The 23,983-nt window shown below is 28.9% G+C and overlaps 5 protein-coding genes across 5 annotated transcripts; 3 read left to right on the top strand and 2 right to left on the bottom strand.

The window, feature by feature from the left end:
- Nucleotides 1-2,046: 2,046 nt before the first annotated feature.
- MKS88_002413 (P-type ATPase) lies at nucleotides 2,047-7,440 on the top strand (the record flags this gene model as incomplete). The annotated part of the gene is made up of 1 exon (XM_067215419.1): nucleotides 2,047-7,440. The coding sequence occupies one exon, from the start codon at nucleotides 2,047-2,049 to the stop codon at nucleotides 7,438-7,440; it is 5,394 nt and encodes a 1,797-aa protein (XP_067073848.1).
- A 1,070-nt stretch (nucleotides 7,441-8,510) lies between these two features.
- On the bottom strand, nucleotides 8,511-8,834 carry MKS88_002412 (E3 ubiquitin-protein ligase RBX1; the record flags this gene model as incomplete). Its single annotated transcript, XM_067215418.1, has 1 exon — nucleotides 8,511-8,834. The coding sequence occupies one exon, from the start codon at nucleotides 8,832-8,834 to the stop codon at nucleotides 8,511-8,513; it is 324 nt and encodes a 107-aa protein (XP_067073847.1).
- A 1,697-nt stretch (nucleotides 8,835-10,531) lies between these two features.
- MKS88_002411 (CCR4 domain-containing protein 4) lies at nucleotides 10,532-13,235 on the bottom strand (the record flags this gene model as incomplete). Its single annotated transcript, XM_067215417.1, has 2 exons — nucleotides 10,532-12,147; nucleotides 12,194-13,235. 2 exons carry the CDS (start codon nucleotides 13,233-13,235, stop codon nucleotides 10,532-10,534), a joined length of 2,658 nt encoding a protein of 885 aa, XP_067073846.1.
- Nucleotides 13,236-14,487: 1,252 nt separating this feature from the next.
- On the top strand, nucleotides 14,488-15,153 carry MKS88_002410 (ubiquitin-conjugating enzyme E2; the record flags this gene model as incomplete). The annotated part of the gene is made up of 2 exons (XM_067215416.1): nucleotides 14,488-14,913; nucleotides 15,097-15,153. The coding sequence occupies 2 exons, from the start codon at nucleotides 14,488-14,490 to the stop codon at nucleotides 15,151-15,153; spliced, it is 483 nt and encodes a 160-aa protein (XP_067073845.1).
- Nucleotides 15,154-18,360: 3,207 nt separating this feature from the next.
- MKS88_002409 (kinesin-8X) lies at nucleotides 18,361-23,148 on the top strand (the record flags this gene model as incomplete). Its single annotated transcript, XM_067215415.1, has 1 exon — nucleotides 18,361-23,148. The coding sequence occupies one exon, from the start codon at nucleotides 18,361-18,363 to the stop codon at nucleotides 23,146-23,148; it is 4,788 nt and encodes a 1,595-aa protein (XP_067073844.1).
- Between the last annotated feature and the right edge of the window lie 835 nt (nucleotides 23,149-23,983).

Raw genomic sequence — 23,983 nt, 5'->3', positions numbered from 1 at the left:
TATATATATATATATATATATATATATATATATATGTATCGTTTATACACTTGAATTGTAGTTTCTGTACGTTGCAGTTTTTATTTTTCAACATAATTCACATAGTACAATGTTTTATTCTTACTTTTTTTTTCTTCTTTTACTTCTATGTATTTACTCTTTTATTTATATTTTTAAGTTTGCTAAACAGTGTAGCATGTTAATAATTAAATTTAAAAAGCAGTGCTTTTTTTATCTTTTATTTTGTATTTTTTATCTTTTATTTTGTATCTTTTATCCTTTATTTTGTATCTTTTATGTTTTATTTTGTATCTTTTATATATTAACTTTCTTTTTTCATTTTTTACTTAACTGTTTGCCTTACATGGTAAGCATAAAGAGGATGTACCTTTTTACTTTTTAGAAACTAAAATTTTTTAGCAAACTCGTTCGACATAATTTCAATTTTTTTTTTTTTTTTTGGGTAATTTTTTCTGTATTATATATGTACACTAACATGTAAAATCTGGAGCAAGGTAAAGAAGTGAAGCCTAAAATATATATATGCATACGAACATACATATATTACGTATACCTATGCTCATATAACGTGTTGTACCCTTTCACGCTGCCATTAGAAATATCCTTATAAATTTTTTATTCCCCTATCAAACAAAAGAGGAAGTTATTGCGTATGTATTTATTTCCAAGCAATATTTTAATTTTATTTCCACTTAATATTTCAATATTAATTTTTATACTTTTTTTTTTTTTTTTTTTTTATGTCCTATTTTTACAAAATGGAAAAGTTGTGCTTCATTCGTTAATTTCCGTTAAACAAAAAAAAAAAAAAAAAAAGGAAAAAAAGGGGAAAATACGTGAGACCCTGTGTACATATCATGCATGAGCAGATATGGATATACCAACTTATTTTCCTACAAACCATAACTCGCTTAAATAAGCAGAAAGGCATGTATTTATGTATGTATGTATGTATGCCTTCATGTACACATACATACATGCATATATACATATACACATAAATGTGTTTAAAAAATATATTTTGCTCAGTCGTTTCACCCATAGTGAACTACCAGAATATGATCATCACAGTTCTTTTCTTTTAAAGAATTTTTTTTCGCACTTTTTAGTATACACTTAACAATTAACACTTAACAATTTATATTTAATATTTTATAGTTTACCGTTTACCGTTTACCGTTTACCGTTTCTTGTTTATTATTTATAGTTTACTGTTCACTGTTTACTATTTACTGCTAACTACTTGGTGCTTCTTTTTTTTTTTTTTTTTTTTAAAGTTTTACTTATCCCAAAACAACTTCATCTGTGACATAATTGCCATTTCCGGTGCGCATTTCGTTAGCGCTTTTATGTTAAGTGATACAAATTACATGTATTATGTACATATTCTCCTTTTTACTTTTTATACTTATTCTTTTTACCTTTTTTTTTTTTTTCACTTACTGTTAATTCCGTTGTTGTCGTACTGCAATATTTTTTTCGTGCCCCATTTCCCCTTTGTCAGGGTTGTTGTGTTTTACTTATTAACATATACTTCCTATTGGGTCCACATTTTATATTCAAGACATTGTGAGAGTTCTACAAGTTGTGCACATTAAGCGCACTGACCACGTTCCTATTTTTACCGCTGTTTACCCTCACAGTAAGCTTAACAATTTCAGGTAAATCTCCTATTAAGGGGTAGGTAATAAGAGGTCTTAATCGACTATGGGATTCTACTTGTATTTTTTTAAGTAAATGTAAATGCTGGGGGTGAGGCAGCATGCATTTGCTTTAGCATAATAGGGAGCCAAAAACAAATAGCTGATAATGCCATTTTTTTTTGTTCCCTCTTAGTACACCCAAGTACGTGCATGCATATAGGTATATATATGTACAAGTGCATGCATACGTGTATATATGTGTATGTATGCATGTTATACATGTGTTCACGCTATACATTTGCTAATATATACACAGATTCATCCCTTCCGCAACCCCCCTCCCCCCACTCAACCGAAACGTCCAACGAACCAGGAAGTTATAATGAATGTGGTGGAGTGGATAACGAGTAAGATAAAGGGTATAAGGCACGAAAATAAAATATATTTGATTTCTAATTTTGAAATAAACAAAGATCATGAATTGTATGTAAAAAATGCCCATAAAAGATTAGAGGAGGAAGATTTAAATATTGATATAATATATGGTAAGAAACACCGAAATGAGATTAGGACAGCTAAATATAAGATATACAGTTTTATACCTCTAATAGTATTTTTTCAATTTCTGAGGTTAGGGAATTTATATTTTTTATCCATATCTATGTTACAGTTAATACCAGAAATAACAGATTCGAAAGGAATGCCCACTTATTTGATCCCCTTAGTTTTTATTATAGTTGTAGCTATGATAAAAGAGTTTTTTGAAGATTGGCAAAGACATAAATCTGATAATGAAGAGAATAGTAAAAGTACAATGGTTTTTGAAAATGGGATATTGAAGGAAAAGAAATGGGCAAATATTAAAGATGGAGATGTTGTTAAAATCTTTGCCTATGAATATTTCCCAGCAGATTTAATAGTACTAAATTGTTCAAATAAAAAAGGTATAGTAAATATTGAAACTAAAAATGTCGATGGTGAATCTAATGTAAAACAGAAATATTGTTTACCTGATATATCCAAATATTTTAAACATGATAAAAGTGCGGGCTATTGTAGAATTGAGTTAATAAGTGAAAGACCCAATGATGACATCTTTGACTATAAGGGGTACATGCTACTTCCTCCTCTGCAGTATAAGGCAGACGATGGGGTAGTTGTGCATTTTTATGATAGCAACAGTCGGCTTAGAGCATTAGGAAAGGAGGTGACTCAGCAGCATGAGAAGCAGCAACAGCAGCAGCAACAGCAACAGCAACTACTCAACGGGGCGAAAGGTAAAAAATACATGTGCAAGTCAGGAAAAGAGGCTTCAAAAGACGTCGATGATACGGATAACGGTAATAAGACATATATGAACAACAGATTTCGAAGCGAAATAAATGAACAGCATTTTGTGCTTTCGAATGTATCTAATGTACCGAATGTGGAAGTGGAAAGGAAGGGAAGAAACGAGGATTGCACCACGGAATATGATGAAAAAATATCTATTTTTGATTACACAAATGAGCAAAAGGAGCAAAGGAGGGAAAAAGAAAAGCATGTTGTTCATATAACTATAGATAACTTAGTACTAAGGGGAACATCTCTAGTAAACACGAAATGGATATATGGGTTAGTAATTAATACTGGAAATAGAACAAAATTAATGAAAAATGCATCTACAAAATCAAGACAGAAATGGTCAAGATTAGAATTTGTTTATGGAAATCATGTTATTGTGTTAATTATTTGTCAAATTTTTATTTCTTTTATTGTAGCTATAGCAGGTGTATTGTGGATGAGAAAAAAAGGCTATAATTTATGGTATTTACATCTAGATCAACATTCAGATAGCTTGAAAACTTTCTTTATTACTATTGGTTCTATGGTTCTATTATTTGGTTCTTTTATTCCTGTCGATCTGTTATTAATATGGGAAGTTGTCAGACTACTACAGGGATATCTAATTAACTGGGATAATGATATGTATAGTGAAAAGGCTGGTAGGCATGCTTTAAGTAAAGCTGGACAACTACTAGAAGAGATGGGAAACGTTACTCATATCTACTCGGATAAAACTGGTACACTTACTCAAAATGTAATGCAGTTGCAAAATATAGGACTAGGGAATAAGGGCATTTATGGTTTTTACGATTTTAGGGATATTAAAGATAATATAATGAAGAAAAGGAGGAGGATGCAAAGTTCTGACAAGTTCGGTTCGTTCATTGTTGCTCCCGAGGGGAAAGAGGAAGAAAAGGCAGCTGTCGATGCGGAAGAGGATTCACAGGGGGACGCAGATGACGATGAAAAAGATGATCAGATGGGTAGCGAAAATGATCAGATGGGTAGCGAAAATGACCAGGTGGGAAGAAAAAATGACAAGGACAAAAGCGAATATTTCCAGGGGTTCCAGAGTAACATCCCGACGAAGCGAAATGTGAACCTAAGAATAAGCTCAATGAATGAACATTACAAAAAATCGAAAGTGCATCCCCTGAACTGGTCGAGGACGTCTCTCAATAGTCATAAAAAAAAAAAGAAGCATATGCACTTGAACAGTTTGACGGATGAACATATGACGAATATATACAGTGAAAGCGATTTCGAACGAGGAGAAAATCAATTTGTTTTTTTTAATCGAATATTATTTGTGAACAAAATTTATAGTATTCGGAATGATGCAGAAGATCAAGTGCATTTCTTATTATTAGTATTAAGTTTATGTCATAGTGGTATGATTAGAAATGTGGATATAGATGAAATGGATATTAATGAAGATGAAAACAATAGTATGGATAAAATAAAAATATATGATAAAGAAACACAAATTAATTATACTTATATAACTCAAACTCAACCACAATATGATACAAGTTCTCCAGACGAATTAGCATTGATTAGTACTTCCTTATATCTAGGATGTGAATTCGTTAATAGACCAAATTTAACAACAATCGAAGTTGAGTTAACATCTACATTTGCACAAAGATTTATTTTAGGAGAAAAGGTATTCAACGATTTTTTGTTGAAAAAGCGTTTTTATGAAGATAACTTTGATACCTACTTTCCGGAGGTATCCATGAGTAAAGACAAAAAAAAAAGACAATCGAAATTAAATGAGTCTACTTTGGGAAGTTCCATTAACTATAATGTGAAAGATGAGGCCAGCAATTTCTACATGTCCATACCCATTAAAAATATATTTACTTCCAACAAGGTGAGCTTTAGTGAACAGACTAGGATGGAAGCTGTGGAGAAAGAAAGGGACGAAAAAATGGGAGAGGAAAAAGGAGAAAGAATAGAGGAACAAAGGGACGAACGAGTGAGAGAGGAAGAAAAAAAAAAAATTAACAAGAAAGTAGTGCCCATCCTTTCCTTTGAAATCCTTGATGTATTTTCCTTCGACAATGTTAGGAAACGAATGTCCCTAATTGTTAAAAATGAAAAGGATGAAATATACATGCTAGTAAAGGGTGCTGACACAAGTGTACTAAAACTGGCTGCCAAAAATCAAGAACATATTGTGGGACATATAGAGTATCAGTTAAATGCCTTTGCAACATCTGGCCTTCGGACCTTAGTGTTAGGATATAAACATTTAACAGAAGATGAGTTTAGTAGTATGTATACAAGTCATATGGAAGCAAGGAAGAAATCAGAAAATGGAAAAGGGGGAATAACAGCAGGAGAAGATGCAGGAGACGAGGACTATTTGCAAACGTTTTATGATGAAGCGGAAAAAAATCTAGTAATAATCGGTTGCACCGGAATTGATGATAAATTACAGGAGGATGTTCCTCAAGTGATACAAGATTTGAGAGATGCAGGGATGACAATTTGTGTATTGACAGGAGACAAACTTGAAACAGCAATAAACATTGGACATTCAATAAATATACTAAATAAGGAAACGTATAATGCTGTATTTACAGAAACAAGTCCAACGTTATTACTTGAACAAATTAATATTCATGAGAAAAATACAAACGCAGCTAATTTATTGAATGTTAATCATGGGAATAAATGGTGGAATAGTGTTAACTGGGAGCATTTAAATTTAGATCTAAGATCTGAAACTATTCTTAATTTTATGAAAACAAATATTTTTGGTACAATAAATAAAAGTAGTATATCATCAAATATTTTTAATATTAAAAATGATACTTCATCTTCTCTTCCTGGATTGGATAAACAAGAAAAAATATATAATTCCTTTTTAGAATCTAGTGAATCATTTGGTCATAATAATAATAATAATAATGATAATAATAATAATAATGATATAGATAAAATGAAAGCAAAGGATAATAAAGTACATTATTCCCAATTTTCTATTACTATTACTGGGGAAGCATTAGATGTAATTATGAATAATAAAATATTAAAAATAAAATTTTACACATTGGCTAGAAGTGCATCAACTCTTATTGCATGTAGAGTGACACCAAAACAGAAGTCATTACTAGTTAAGGAAAATTCAGCATTTAATCCTAGGGGAACATCTCTAGCTATAGGAGATGGTGCAAATGACGTAGGTATGATTTTGATGGCAAATGTTGGTGTTGGAATAGCTGGTAAGGAGGGATTACAAGCAGCTAGATCCTCTGACTTTACCATAAGTGAATTTAAATATTTAAAAAAATTATTATTTGTACATGGAAGAGAATCATTAAGAAGGAATTCTTTCTTAGTATATTTTTGCATTTTTCGTAATGTAAGTTTTTGTTTATGTTCTATGGTTTTGATATTCTGGACAGGATATAGTGCAATCGATGCATGGAATCCATGGACTAAGCAAATTATTAACATAGCGTTTACCTCTTTACCAGTTATATTTTTTGTAGCATTAGATAAACAACTACCTCATCATATACTCTTGAATAATCCATTACTATATGGCACATCCCCATCCACATTATGGCCTCTTTATTCCAATAAAAAAATAGAATATTATACAGAGAAAATAAAATATTGTTATCATGGTCTCTTTAAAATTTTTTTATTTCCATTTAAATGTATCCCTTTTTTTCATAAGTCAACTGACCAGATGAAATCATGGATAGGCAAAAGATCAAAACCGGATAAATATCGATCATACGGTACACAGTATTTATTTGTTTACTTACTCTTTGCTATCTGGCTAGCATCAGTAGAAACTGTAATTATTCTGCACTTTTCAACGGGTCAAGCATATTCTACCATAGAGGAAAACCATAGTGTCGATATTGATTTTAATACCTTTTCTCAAATACTCTATACACATCATGTTATTGCAGTCAATGTTGTAGTAGTACTTATGACAAACACTTGGTTTGTTATTTCTCATGCTGTTTTATGGTTTGAAATTATTATTACTTTTTTTTTCTGGTTTATTATAAGTAATACAAAATTCTTTTTAGATATAGTAGGAGCCGATGAATTACATGGGACGTTCGAACGAGCTCACTCTTCTGCTAATTATTATATCTCTATTATTATATCTCTTTATGTATCCCTCTTACCTCTAATAGTACTTATGACTTATCAATTTATAAAAAAACCAACTATGGAACAAATTGTTCTTGAGCAGTTAAGTCTTGGGAAGTTTGAAGGTTTAAGAAAATGTGAAATGAAAAAATTAGCATATATAGATAGCCTAAATAGTTTCAATGATTTTACTCATAAAGGTTTTGCTTTTGCAGTGGAAGCAAAGGAAGCTTTTTGGGGCTTAGTACAAAAGGCCATTTATAAAATTAAGATGCCCTTAGCAAAGGATGACATTGTATCTTTCAAGTGCAAGAGGAAAACTTGAAAGGGATGGTGTAACTCCTAAACATACGCGCAAAAATATAAATAAAATCCACAAAATGTTGCTTGCTCACTTTGTGCTCCAAAACCGTGCAGGATTACTTCTTATACAAGTGAAACAGTAGAGGCAAAAACGGAAGAAGAGAAAACAAAAATTACATATACATATATATATATATATATATATATACATACGTAAAAGGTAGAGAGGGGAACAGAACAGAAGACGCCTTCACAGTTACGATATTGGGCGCACGAACGAGAAGGGTATTTAATCCATTTTGAAGAATACATAATTCGGGAGAATGATAAAGTAAAAATAATTTTTGCTTAAATGGTCAGGAAAGTCATTTTTTTTGAATAATTTTTTTTTTTTTTTTTTTTTTTAGTCTAATTTAAAGTGTACATTGAAGTGTGCTTTTCATGACATAACGAGTTGTGCGTTTATATGATTTTTTCTTTTTTTTTTTTTGTTAATTCCTTTTATAATTTTCATGACGTACATATGTGTACCTATATTTATATATACACATGTATACATACATATATATATATATATATATATGAATATACATTTGCAAGTGCACCCCCCCACTGTTTCGTTTTATTTTTACCATCGCAATGTTTTCTTGTTATTGTATGTTCCTATTTTATTAATTTTTCCATTTATTAAAATTTTTATTTGCTTATTTTAATATTATTTATTTTTTAATAATGATTTAAAAAAAAAAAAAAAAAAAAAATTTGTTACATGCAAAGGGTCACAAAAAAAATATTGCAAAAGTGGGACGAAAGTGAAGCAAAAATGAGACGAAAGTGAAGCACAAATGAGACGAAAGTGAAGCAAAAATGAGACGAAAGTGGAGTAAAAATGGGACGAAAATGAAGCAAATAAAGAACTAAAATGAAACAAAAAGGGGAGGAAAATATCACTTTAAAATTTCCATTTGGACAATCTCGAAAACCGTGCAAACGGGTTTTTAAAAGGGGATTGTACTTGAGCTCATGTTTTTCGTATACCCCCTCCAAGTACATGGTCAAAAATTAGGAGTGTAAAAAACAGTTAGATAATAATTAATCTGCAGCCTTTTGGAATTCCCAATTAGTGTTATCTAAGGGACAAACTTGTCTTGCTTTAATCCATCTTGATATACAATGTAGATGAAAAGCATGATTACACACACCCCAAGCAACTGTGCAATTTTCTTTATCAATTTTTTTCTCTTTATCATTATCATTTTCATTTAACTTAGCTTGACACTCAATGCATAAGTCCATTATATGATTTCTACAAATAGCGCAATTGTCTACACTGATATCCCACGACCATGCAGCAACTGCTGACCACTTATGAACTTTGAATATTTCTTTGTCATCATTCCTTATGTTATCAATCATTCTTTGTTACCTGCCTTTTTTCGTTAAATTGTAATGAAAAAAAGAAAAAAAAAAAAAAGGAAAACGGGAATAACATATAACCCTTTCTACGTAGTTTTGTTAATAAACGGGGGTAACGTGCAAAATTCGCGGTATAAATGAGTGGTATAAATTCGCTATATAAATGCGTGTTATAAATTCGAGATATAAATGCGAAATAAAAATCAGCTACGAAAATGAGCAGCACAAATGCGTGATAAAGAGTGAACAAATGAAAGACGAAAAATTAAAGAGGTAAATCTACATGCGATTTTAAAATCCTCCTTTGGGGAAAAAAATAATTTTTTTTTTGCATTCTTAGAAAATTCGCAGAGTAAAATCATGTATTTATTTCGCGAATTATTATTAACAAAATATTGATGTATTTTTTTTATTTAAATTTTTTAAAAGTAACGCAAAAAAGAAAAAAACAATAAAGAATAAGTAAAATTATAAAAATTAATTAAAAATAATAAAAAAAAAATAAATAAAGTTTAGCGCTTAAAATAAATACACATGGCATTTTCACGATAAAAACATTGCACCTGCATTTGCGGAAATACATGGAGCGATAGAAAAAATGCAACACAGTGTATTGCTTTGCATTATTTTAATTCTTTATCATCTTTTCAAATTTTTCTTAATTTTCAAATATTTCTAAATTTTCAAATATTTCACATTATTAAAATATTAAATGAACAAGTTCGTTTTACGGAGGACATTTTAAAGGTATTCCCTTAATATTTAATAAAAAAATTGGAGTTGTTCATAGCGATATTGCAACAGTAATACGTAATGTTACTGGAGTATTAATTAGTTTATGAACTATTTATGCTGCTAATGAAGGGATAATAATAAGTGGCATAATATGACCATCTGTAATTTATAAAAATGTGAGGAGAGGGGTTAATTTATTATATAAATATGTACAAATACATATTTTCCTCAAAGACTCAAACATGATATGAAGGCACAAAAAAATAGATCATATGGATGGTAGCATATATAGCATATTTATATGTGCCTATATTAATATGTTATCGTTTTATGAAGGATAAATAATAAGAACAATTTTTGATGATGTATAAACCCCAAACAAAACACAAAAATATAGTTGTAGCAAAACATGTGTACTGAGAAATGAGAAATCGGATAAAATGCTAACTAGGATAATTATGTAAAACAACGTGAAAAACCAACATATGTTGCTATAATTTTTTAATTTTTCCATTTTTCGTTTTGCTAAAATTGTAATTTTGCAAAGTTCTAAAAATGAGAAAAAATATGACATGTTCAGAAAAAAAAAAAAAAAAAACACACATATACATGCACGCATAAGTATACAAGTAAATAACAATTACGATGTTTAAATAATCAAACATGCGCTAAAGTAAACATATAAACAACTAAAATTTCCCTCATGCTTCGCTTAATTAAAATTAACAAAAATGGAACATGAGCAAAACAAATGTTTCTCCAAAGTGAAAAAATTTCCTTATTCGTGCATCAGAAAATTAATTACCCTTATATTATGTTTTAATTTATTGCCATAATGAAATGTGGTTAAGATTGCTCCTTTTATAAAAAAAAAAAAAAAAAAATGTAACTTCAAAAGTCTTCTGTATGAAAATTAATTGTTATTTCCCCACATTAAAAATGGTCCGAATAGTGTTGTGATATTAAATTTCGACTTCAGCAGCTATTGAGAGATGGTCACTCGGATTTATGGGGGACAGTAACCCTTTATATTTATCAAAGTATTTCTGGTCAAGTCCTTTTAATATCCTTCTAACCTTAATTCCTGGTGATAAAAATATGTAATCTAGGACATCAATAAAATTATTATTCCAGTTAGTATAAGATATATCTCCTTTTTTGTAGGCAGAATATAGAGGTAAGAATTTTTGTCTATTCAAAGAAGGACCAATAACTTGTTCTGTGGAATTTTCTTCATCTTTCTTTAATTCAAATAAAGTCGGATAAGTATTCAAATCATCATATTCTTTTTTAAATAATTTCGAATTCATCCATACATCCGAATTGGAAGAGATATCTTTTCCTTCTAAAAAGGAAAAGACTTCTGATTCGAAATTTGTATTGAAATCTCCATTTAATACTACATACACATTTTTTGAATATTCTTGTTTATATTTATTTTTTAACACTTCTAGAATGTACAATATGCAATAGGATTGTATGGCTCTAATATGTTGAGCTAAACTATGAAAATACAAATGAGTGTTCGCAATAAGAAATATGCTTCCAGTGTTATTATGTACATAAATTCCTACTTGAAAAATAGTTTTAATCTCTCTAATAATTTCTACAAGGTCTTGTGATAAGCTTATAAATCTATCATATACATCTTTTAAGTCTGGTATTTTTATAACTTCTTTAAATTCATAATTTTTATATTCAATAAGAGAAAATTTTTTTTTATTAACAAATAAGGAACAACCATCATTTCCATAATTGTTTTTTCCCTTGTAGGATGAATAAAACTTCTCATGTAAATAAATAGAAAACAAGTTCGAATGTAAATGTTCGCTTACTTCTTGCAAACTTATAATATCATAATCGTAATTTATATCATGTATTAATAAATGAGATCTATAATTTGTTTTTAAATAACATTCCTCTACATTTTTAAACATGTATTCTAATGCATATTTTGTGTTCGTATATATAGGTGCAAGGATATTATACGACAAAATACGAATTACATTATCATTGTCATTATCCATATTAAGCTTCTTAAAATCCATATATCTCTTCTCCTTCAATTTCAGTTCTTCTTCAAATGCATTGGGATTTACTTCTATCTCTTCAGTAATATAAAAAAAAAAAGGATTTTCTTTATTATATATGACAAGTTGAATCTTTTTAGATATATCTTCCTTGCTTGCTTTGTAGAACAGTTCACATGATTTTATGATATTTTTATCACTTGAACAAACCCAGTAGTAAACGTAATTATCAATATCGTTAACTGGTACGTTAGCAGGTATTATGGGGTGACCGTTAAACACATCCATGGATATATATATTTGTTTTAAGTCGTATAAACCTTTAAAAATACTTATTTTTAGATCATTTATACAAACATATTTTAATTTGTCTATAATGTCTTTCAAAATAGTATTTTCATCAATTAAATTATTTTCATTATCAAAAAATTGAATACAATTTATGACATTCTCATTTTTCACTTCCTCTTTACTAGGTACCTCATGTTCATTTTTTTCTTCGTTCATTTTTTTTTTTTTTTTTTCTTTTATCATTTTTTTCCAGCTTTCTAAGATTTAATATTAATCTATTTATTAACGACTTCAACGTCTCACTTTTTTTTCTTAAAAGTTTTAATTCCTTAAAGTCGAAATATAATTCAATGCTATAATCTTCATTTTCCGTTTCATTTATTTTTAGGTAATTCGAGTTTCTTCTCATGTTTTCTAGTTCTTCTATGCTAAATATTTTGCAGCCCTTACCGTTGTCGCTATAACTGACATTCTCATCGCCACATCCACTAGCGCTACCACTAACATTGTTATTATTGTTACTGTTACTGTTACTATTATTATTATTATTATTATTACTTTCATTATGACTATACATTCGTTTTTTCCTGTTTGTGCTGGTTTCCTCTTTACAATACTCTATATCATCACTTGTAAAAAATTGCTTGCTTGTTGTGCTATTCATTTGCACATAATAATCTTTACATCTGTTTAAAGCATCTATTAAATGTGTTCCTACCTTTTTTTTTATAAATTCACCTCCGAAATTTTCATAATTACCTTCTATAACTACAGAACTGTTGGTATTATAGTTGTCATGCACTTCTTTCAAATTGTTTGAAATACTTTTTATTATATTGTCTTCACCATTATTCATAAAGGAGGCTTCTATCATCCCTTCATCCTGACTCTTTTCACTTTTCTTTTCTGTTATATATGAATCATTAGGTTTCGGTTGGCAGATATTATGACTCATCTTAGGCAGAAAATTATTATTATTATTACTGCTTGGAGTATAAGAGGATTTCTTTTTTTTTTTTCCTGTTTCCTCACTTAGTGGTAAGATGAAGAGACAACTACTGTAAATTTGGTTTAACTTTAATTCAGGTGTTTTATTTGAATAATTAAAATTGCTACGTTTGTTATTTAATTTAAGTTTTATTATGGGTGTTAATAATCTCGATTTATTAATAAAGCCATAGTTTTTTCTGGGTACTACATGAACGAGTTTTTTTCCTGTACTGGGTATATCTCTTTTTATTATATTATAATTATTTATTTTTTTTTGTCTCTGGTGTATTGTATTTAACCTTGCACTTAACATATATTTTACAATATTATGCTGAGTGCATGTTAAACAAAGCATACTTTTTTGGGGGGAAAAAACAAAAAAGGCTGTCACTATGACTGTTACTAAATTTATCCATATCATCTACAAATTTATGTAAAATAGGTACTTCAGCTCTGTTTTAGCGTTCACCAAAAGTTCAATGGGCATTTGTTCTTGCTCTTGCTCTTGCTTTTACTTTTGATTTTGTTTCTTACCTTGTTTATGCTTTTTTATTTTCTTTTCATTTTCTGCTTATTTCATTATGTTTTTAAATTACTTTAATATTTTTGTAACTGCGGAGGGGTATTTTATAACTGAGTAGGTACAAGTATTCCTATTAGTAATGCAAATACTAAAGTGTATCTCTGTTTTTATATCTTAACTTTTCGAATTAAAGGCTACTTTTTCGTCAATCCGCAAATTGGAACTTCAAAAAAAAAAAAAAAAAAAAAAAATTTACATACATGTAGATATATTTATACATATATATAAACCATTTTCTGTAACACCTTTTATTGCAATGTAAGTTTATTCCATTTGCTCTTTTTTTTTTTTTTTTTTTTTTTTTTTTTATGTTTTCTGTTCCTTTACTCACTACTTACAATTTATTATATAAGCCACGTAAAACTTTTCAATTGTATTTTAAGCAGCGTGAAAGCAAAAAAAAAAAAAAAAAAATCTAACTTGTTTATGTTACATTTAAAGAAATATACATTTTACAAATGAATAATTTGACCGAATTGTAATAATTTGAAATAAAAAAACTGCTTAGTGTATAATTTCAAAAAAGTAAAAAGTGGAGGAGGATAGCTTTAACAAAAATAAAGACCAAATTTAAGTAAAATAAAGCAAAAGTTCGGTGAGGAATTAAAATAAAATTAATGGAAAAAAAGAATGATGAAAAAATAATGTAAAAATATATTGCAAGAATAATGTTAAAATTTATGAATAAGTTTAAATTCAGGAAAATACAATAACAGAAGAACTTATTTTGCTTATTGATAATTTGTTAACAGGACACCGTATATATAAACGAATAATATATATTGTAAGTATGGGACTTCTTATGTAACAGTAATAAAATTTCTTTCAGAAAAACATGATGAAAAAAAAAAAAGGTTTAATAGGAATATATTAATAACATAAATAGTAACAATAATTGAGTAATAGTAATAAATAATAGCATTCCGTATTACTTAACTGAGCATACTATATTGCCTTGCCTTCACATGATACATAAAACTTTGAACAGTAAAATAGTACGTAGCAGAACATAACATAGGTAGTCATGTCGACATTTGCAAGAAGAAGAATAATTCAAGATCTTAACAAAATAAACAAAGAGCAGAATAAAAGTTTCGAGGCATCTCCTTTTGCTGATAATATAATGTGTTGTCATGCTATTATAAGAGGTCCTGAAGATACAATTTGGGAATGTGGTATTTTTCATTTAATTATTAATTTTTCAGAAGAATACCCAGTAAGCCCACCTAAAGTAAAATTCTTAACAAAAATATTTCACCCGAATATTTATACTGATGGAAATATTTGTTTAGACATTTTGCAAAATCAGTGGAGTCCAATTTATGATATTACTTCACTGTTAACGTCTATTCAGTCTTTACTCAATGATCCCAATACATCCTCACCAGCTAACCCGGAGGCAGCTAGAATACTTATTAGCAACAAGGCGCTTTACAACAAGAGAGTACTAGTATGCTGAAAAATGAAAAGTGCGTGCTGGTATATGCAAGTGTAGAAGCATATGCACGAGCGTACATACATACGTTCATACATAAGCATTAATAGTTGTGTTGTGCTGATTTTTCATCACTGAACAATTACAACTGTATCTTCATGTTTTTTATTTTTATTTTTATTTTTTTTTTCTTCGTAGATGTGCGTTGAGGACAGCTGGGAAATACCAAAATTTAATATCAACAATTTTAATTAAAAAAACATACATTAAATTTAATTATTAATTATTACTTGTTTTAGTATTATCATATTAATATTGATTCATTATATAAGGTAACACCTTGAAAGAACCTGAGAAAATTACATACCTTTTTAATACATCATAGAGACCGATATAGTATTACAAAATTTGATACTAAGAATTTTTTTTTTTTATTTTCTCTTTAATTTTTGTAGGGTTACAGAATTGTGTTTCAACTCACCTGCATATAATATGTTAACTTCTCTCATATTTTTTAAGTAATTTTTTTTTTTTTTTTTTTTAATTTCAAAATTTTTTTATTATATATTATTAAAAACATTTGCATAATGTGTACATCTTAATATGAACATAACGAATGAAAAAGTTTGTAGAGTAAATGACGAAAAAAGGAAAAAAATTAATCTCCTATTATGAACATATATATGAAAAATGGAAGAGTGAGACAAGAACGAAATTCATTTAAAGGTATTGCTAATTAATTCTTTTTCATTATACTATTTTTCAAGTATGCTATGTTAGAAGCCCCCTCCCCTTGCTTTTTATTTAAAGTTAATATAAATTCATGAACGCATTTAATACTGGGAAGTGTTTTAAATAAATTTTTCTGCAAAAAAGAAGATCAGAAATAAGCGGGATTGTTGAAAGGTAAAATTGACCTTAATTTTTTGGACACAAGTCTTGAATGTTTTTTTATTATATATACGTTCATATATAGCAGTAGCGAAATGTTTCAATGTTGGGGTTTTTGTTCATTAAAAATGGATTAGAAATAGGGGGAAAATAACTATACATAAATCGTATGTGCACTTTATGTATGTACCTATGTATGTATATATATTTATATTCAAGTATATGCACGAAAAATGGGAAAGGGATTTTTATGTACACTCATCTTTAATGTCCTACAAGTAGCCATTTGAATTCAAATGAATTAGCAAAAACTGTTGGATGTGAAAGGAAGACTTACCCACAAAAAAAAAAAAAAAAAAAAAAAGAAATGGCGATAAAGATAGAGTTAGAGAGAGAGAGGGACAGCAAAAGAGACATGCAAAATAAATCCCCTATTCGATATTCTTAAATTTGTACAATTTATTTATTTAATAAGTCATGGATTTGCGAGTACTTATATTTTTCCACTGTCTATAAAAATATTGACAAATTTTGAAATAGTCTTATTCGTAATATGAATAATAATGTATGCAGTATTTTTCCGATTTTTCGGGCATATTAGCAATACATGAAAAGGTAAAACATATCGTCTGTAAAAAATAATTGTACGTATATATGTATGTATGCAAAGTAGTTATATGTATCCAAACCTTTCCTGAAACTTAGTCTAATTGAACAGTTGCACGCGACACACTGTAGATTAAAATAAAATAACTTATTAGAGGAAGCAAAAAAAAAATAAAAAATACATAAAATCAAAGAATTGTATAACAAGAAAAATAATAATATCTTAAAACTCTTCAGATATACACAACATGATAAAATAAAGTACAATTTTTTTGAAAAAAAAAAAAAAAAAAAAAAAATCTTTACACACACGCGTGCGCGCTTGCGCATATAATCCCCTCTATATAAAATGATGTTCTACACGGAGAATTTATAAAAAAAAAAAAAAAAAAAAAAAAGATTAAGTACAAATTAAAGGCACACAATGAAAAATCCAAATTTGTCAATATTTAAGTCCTCCTTATCAACATTTTTTTTTATCCTCTTTTTATTTATATATATATATATATACATGCGTACAATAAATGAATATATATATTTTTTTTGCTTTCTAATATGTAATTGCATTTTGTGTGAACTTGAAATATCATGATAATTAAAAACTTAATCTGCTTTTTTAGTAAAATATCTTATGGCTATGCGTAATCAGCTTTGTAAAGGGAAACAGAATTAAATGTAATAAAACAATACATAACAAAACATAGTAAAACAAAGTAAAATGATGTAAAACATTGTTACCCCTAAAACACGAAAATAACACAGCGACAAATGTAGAAAGGAATACCATATTAACAAAAGGATGAAAAATACTTGTCCAGAATGAAAGGATGGAAATTTTAATATATAAAACACGTAAAAAGAAAAAGTGTAAAGAAGCTAAAAATTATGAGAAAGAAGTTTACATAATTTTTTAACCTTTCCCTTTTTTTTTTTTTTTTTTTTTTTTTGGTAAATTTTAAGAAATAAATTTTTTTTATTTTTTCACGTCCTTGTTCATAAGACATTTCTCTCTTCCTAAATTTTTGATAATTTATATGAAAATTTAACAGTTATATCGTCATATGTAAATTTTCAGCGTCTTGATCTTTTGCTCTCTCTATGTATACATATACATATGCGTATACATATACATATACGTATGCATGTATATGTACATAAATACATAAGTATGTGTGTAAGCTCAATTTGTAGTAATGTTAAAAAAGAGGAAAATTCAAGCTATTTTAAACTAATTGATACTATGATACCATAAAATATCACAGGACGGATTATATATATATATTTATATATGTACGTAGACACATGCATGTGTACATTCCCCCAATATGGGCTTATACATTTCAACCTTTCCTTATTATTAACATGCTTAAATATATGTAATTCTCACTAAAGCAGAAAAATTAGAGCTATTTTGTTTATATATATTTTCTTCATTATTTCATTTGTGCATCATAGATATTAAATCAGCAGAATTATTATTGACAAAATTGTACGCAACTGCGTAAGTCTGTTTGTGAATATTAAAAAACTGATAGAAATTTTTAACGAGAAAAAGCAGGACAGCTTGTTCTGATATATCCATTTTTTCGGTACGGTCTTCTGTGGAGCTTTATATAAGTACACGTAAGTGTATATATGTGTGTGTGCACGAGCATTTACATGTACATAAGTACTGACATTTCCATTTCCATTTACGTTCCCGTTTGCGTTTACGCGTGTATTTGCATGGGTGTCTGATTATCCTTGTGCTACCTTCACATATGCGCAGTTCACACCTTTTAAAGAACTAAAAAGAAGTTCCCTTTTTCAATATTTCTTTTTTTTTTGTTTCCTCTTATTTTTCTAGAGTATTCCCTCAACAGGATTAGCATGTACACATACAGAATTTTTAAAAGCGAAAAGATATATCAAAAAAAAAAAAGAAATACATGAACCAAAATAAAGGGAAAAAAAAAAAAAAAAAAAATGAGCAGAAAACTTACAAATGTTAGTAAGAGAAATAATAATAATGAAAAGAGTAATAAGAGCTTAAACGAAATTTATATTTATAATAAAAAATTTAAACACCTTAATGGGAGCAGCACGAATGGGCAAAATACAAATGGGCAAAATACGAATGGGCAAAATACAAATGGGCAAAATACGAATGAGCAAAATACGAATGGGCAAAATACAAATGGGCAAAATACAAATGGGCAAAATACGAATGGGCAAAATACGAATGGGCAAAATACGAATGGGAAAAATACGAATGGGAAAACTTCGAATGGAACTAATCGTACAAAGGGTACTACCAATAGCACTTGTAAAAAAAAAAATACAATTTTTTTCAGTGCACAAAATGAAATAGAAGAGGAAAAGAAAAAAAAAAAAAAAGGTATTTTAATCCTGCATACCAACACAGAATGTAAAGCTATTTTAAAAAAAAAAAAAATTAATGATGCGAAATTTGTTGAAAATGTTGATGCAGAAATAGCTAATGTGAACAATTGTTCTTCCTGTGTAATCAAAAATAATTTCTATCAAAATAAAAAAAAAATTTTAAGAATAACTCCGGAATATTGTGACACGAAAAAAAAAATAGCTCATCATGTGAAGAATAAAAATACTCTTCATGCGAACAAGTGTGTGAATGAGGATATACTGTTTAATAACAATATAAGCTCTGCTTTTAAAATTAATATTAATAGTGATAGCGGCAGCAGCGTTCACGGTAATAGTGTTAATGTTAGCAACGTAAGTGGTAGTACCATAAGCGGTAGTACCATTAGCGGTAGTACCATTAGCGGTAGTATCATTAGTAGCAGTAACGTTAACGGTAATACCATTAGCAAACGTAACATCACTAATAGCAAAGGAGAAAAGAGAAAGCATCCGCTCATAATTTGGAGCAGTGATGAAAAAGAGGGCGTCAAAAAAAAATACAGCACTAATCATAACACAAACAGCATAATAAATTATAATGATCGGACGTTAAAAATATTTTGTAATCTAAGTGAAGACAATAGTAAAAATATCACGTGTGCAAGTGGATATATAAGCAACGATAGAATCAGCAATATATATAACGGTGCAGTAAACAGTGCGAGGAACAGCGTACACAACGATAATGTTTTAGGAACAAATAGCAAGGATAGTAATAGAAAAAAAAAGAACTCTCAGAATGATGTGCAAAATCAACTGTTTATACCAAATAATGACTTAAAAAAAATTAAAAATTATACTATGGAAAGAACAAACAAAAATAAATTATCAGTGACCAGTAGCCCAAATAAAAAGGTCATAGAAAACATAAATGAGTATCCTATAACATCCAAAAATATATATGACAGCATATACATTCCTCAGATAAATATAAAAAATCTAATTAATTCTGACCAGATAAACAACATAGGTGTTCCTTCTCCCACACATGCATGTAATAACAACAGTAATGGTTTAAATAACGTATTAAGGAAGTCTGAAAGTAGTAACCTAATAAATGCGCTGAACGCATATTCTAATGTAAAAGTAGCAGTGCGTATAAAACCTATCACTGAATCAGAAGAAAATATTGTATCTATTTTTAATAAAAATTATGTGCTTATTGAGAAAGAAAACGAAAAAGAATGTTACTTGTTGTCACAGAAAAAAAAACAAGCAACGTATGTATTCGATGTCGTTTTTGATGTTAATGCTACTCAGGAAGAAGTATTCTTCGATACTGCTAAACCGTTAATACCACATGTTTTTAAGGGAATAAATTGCACCGTTTTTGCATATGGTGCTACGGGGTCAGGTAAAACATATACAATGCTAGATGATAAGAATCATAATGGTATTGTTCAATTATCCCTTTTAGAATTATTTACCATCATAAAGGAAAAGAAATGTCGAAATATTAAAATTGTTATGAGTTTTTTAGAAGTATATAATGAAACTATTCGTGATCTGTTAGCTAAGGAAAAAAATAAAACCTTAGATGTTCAAGAAGATGTAGCAGAAGTAAAGGTTAGTAATTTATGTGAAATGGAAATACAAAGTTATGAACAGGCAATGTTTTTAATAAATGAAGGAGTGAAAAATAGAAAAATGTCACCTACAAGAGCAAATAAAGTATCTAGTAGATCTCATGCTATTTTACAAATATATGTATTTAATGAAATTTTAGATAGTAATATGAATACAATAAATTATAAAGCAAAATTATGTTTTGTTGACTTGGCTGGTTCAGAAAGAGCTAGTGCTACCTCTAACAAAGGAGAAAGATTTAAGGAAGGATCTTACATTAATCAGTCTTTATTAGCTTTAGCTAATTGTATTAATTCTTTAGCATCTAATAGAAATATATCAAAGGTAAGAGTAAAATACAGAGATAGTAAATTAACACATTTATTGAAAAATTCGTTAGAAGGAAATTGCTTAGTAGTTATGATAGCAAATATTAACCCTTCGAGAAAATCTTTTCAAGAATCAAATAATACCCTTAAGTATGCATTTCGTGCTAGGAATATTAAACTATGTGCTACTGTACAAACAAATGATAATAAAGAAAGTGACATTGAAAAAATTTTAAAAAAAAATAATATTCTGCAAAAAGAATACGACATTGTGCTCGCAAAATATAATAATATAAAAGACTTTTACTCCCCTTTAAAAGTATTATTTCAGTTATATAAACTTGTTCATTCGTGTTATAAACGAATGCAAAGTGCGTCTGAAAATTTTTCTATTCTAGAATTAAAACAAGATATATCTATATATGAACAACTGATAAAGGTGAAGTCAGATGCAATAAGAAAAAGGATGGACCTCCTGAATTGCGGAGCAGACGAAAAGCATTTTATTGACATATTTGACTCCTTTGAGGATAAAAATTTAGACTACTTTATACATAGTGATAAGAATGGCGGCAATGACAGCAATATTGATTGTAATGATAGCAATATTTGTTGTAATGATAGCAATATTTGTTGTAATGATAGCAATATTGGTTGTAATGACAGCAATATTGGTTGTAATGATAGCAATATTGGTTGTAATGATAGCAATATTTGTGGTAATGACAGCAATATTTGTGGTAATGATAGCAATATTGGTGGTAATGATAGCAATATTGGTGGTAATGATAGCAATATTGGTGGTAATGATAGCAATATTGGTGGTAATGATAACAATATTGGTGGTAATGATAACAATATTGGTGGTAATGATAACAATATTGGTTGTAATGATAACAATGATAGCTATAACAATAACAATAATGGCTATGACGATAACAGTACTGGCTATGGCAATAACAATAATGGATATACCGATAACAGTAAAGGTTATAACAATAACAGTACTAGTTATGACAATAACAATAATGGATATGGCAATAACAGTACTGGTAAAAATATCGGTTTTAGTGTGCTGAATGGGGAAGGGGTTGAGAATAGAACCGTACTAGAAGAAAAATTATTAAAAAAAAAGGATTTGCAATTTTGTGATAATAGTACTACACTGAGGAGTGATTATATATTTTTCAAAAACGATATGAGCAAAATAAAACTAGATGACGATTTATCCTCTGACGAGTTATCTGTGTATGACGTAAAAAACGTGGACGCATTGGTAAATTGCAGTATAAAAGGAAAAAGGGGACAACTTATTAATGTTTTTGAAAGTAAGAAAAATGTACGTATCAATGGAAATGATACAAGCCATTACGGCGTAGTGCGGCAGGGCCATACTGGTAACAGTGCAAAGAATGGCCATATGGATCTCGGAGCAATCCAGTACGATGATTACACTACAAATACAAACAAACATAACGCACTTAAGGACGTGTACATACTGAAGAACGAAAGGAATAATATAAATGTTAACTTCGATATAAGCAAAAGCAATCATATTGTAAATTTTTTAAAAGAACCCTTGATAGATGATATTACAAGTGAAAATAATTATATGAGCTTAATAAAGGAGCAAAATGGTAAGATGAAAATTCATACTAACGAAAATATGCCTATTAAACTAAACAGGAACGAGAAAAAGGAACAGTTGCAAACATTACATAACAACCTAACAGATATGCAAAATTCGATTTTATTTAATACTATTAATAAGCAAATAGGAGAGTCTCCTCATTCCCCTATAATTAAAAAAAATGTAAAGGAGCTGTTGTTACACAATAATTTAAATAAAAAAAGTTTTCTATTAAATGGAAAAATAAGCAAAAACATGACAACTGAGCAGGTGAACAGCGACCTGATAGGGAATTATAACATTTCAGCGGATGGAAATAAAAATTTATACGGCAGTGATAACAACGAGATCAATGACAACAGTGGTAATAACGACAATAACAACAAGAGTGGCAATAACGACAATAACAATAACAGTGAGAATAACGTCAGAGGAAACGACAGTGTAAGCGAAGAGGACCTAACAAGCGGCACTCCTGCGGGAGAAGAAACCAACATTTTGAAGGAAAGCAATACATGGAAAGGCACCATAGAACACTTTCATGATGCATATGAGGGAGGAAATATAAATGTAAAAGTATTTAATAAAGAGAAGAACAGTGCAATAACAAACATTGAGTGGGACAAATTGATGATAAAGAATAATTACGATGATCGCACTATAGATAATAATGATGAAATACGGGAAAGGAATAAGAGGAAATTTGTTATATTGGGGGAAAACATAAAGCACGAACATGAACACACTAATGAGAGATCCATGTCCGTAAAAAAGAAAAAACTAAGCATAAAAAGTAAGAAGTGAGGAACGTAATGTGGTAAGAAATGTGGATCTATATGTAGATGTACTGCGAGACGGTAAAAAGTAAAATGAATACCTTTGAGCTTGTGAATCTACCCGTATTAGAAGACTAGCTCACCTGTAGGACCAAAAGTGCAAGACGGGAACACACACATATACAAATATATGTACATACACATGTGAGTAAATACGTACGCAAGTAAATACATCTGTACACAAATACATAATACACACACACACACACACACACACACACACACACACGTTTTACTAGTTGTTCGGTTAACTTGTTCCCAATAGGGGCGATCGCAAAGACATAGTTTTAGAGTCATTTTTCATTGCTTGCCATAGGTCCACTTCTCTTTAAACAAATAAAAAGTTTCTTGCTGTTAAAAAATGGGTAACATTTTTTTTTAATTATCGTTCCAACGTTGGTAGTTATGAGAGAAAAAAAAAGAAAAAATATATGGAAAAAAAAATTGCTTTATTTATAATCTCTTTTAAATTTTAAAAAAGATAACCTTACAAAACTTGGTGTAACGTAGTGTATGCAGTTTTATTTTAAAAATTATGCTCGAAATCTTTCAAATATTTCAAATATATATATATATATATATATATATATATACATAGATATGTACGCTTTGAAGAAATCTCGCTGTTATTTAAAAAAGCAAGTGACCCTTACGACATAAGCAAGGAGATATGTATAATGTACATATACATAAATATATATGTGTATTCGACGAAAATGTATATAAATCGTTTACCCATTCAGTAGAGAAGGACATTTATGTTTTGATGCATTTTTCATCCGCTCAAATTCATATGTAACAAT

Source organism: Plasmodium brasilianum, chromosome 8, assembly GCF_023973825.1.
Source record: "Plasmodium brasilianum strain Bolivian I chromosome 8, whole genome shotgun sequence".
Classification (NCBI taxonomy): Eukaryota; Apicomplexa; class Aconoidasida; order Haemosporida; family Plasmodiidae; genus Plasmodium; species Plasmodium brasilianum.
The sequence above is the reverse complement of the archived record's forward strand: the minus strand, read 5'-3'. Positions and strand labels throughout refer to the sequence as shown.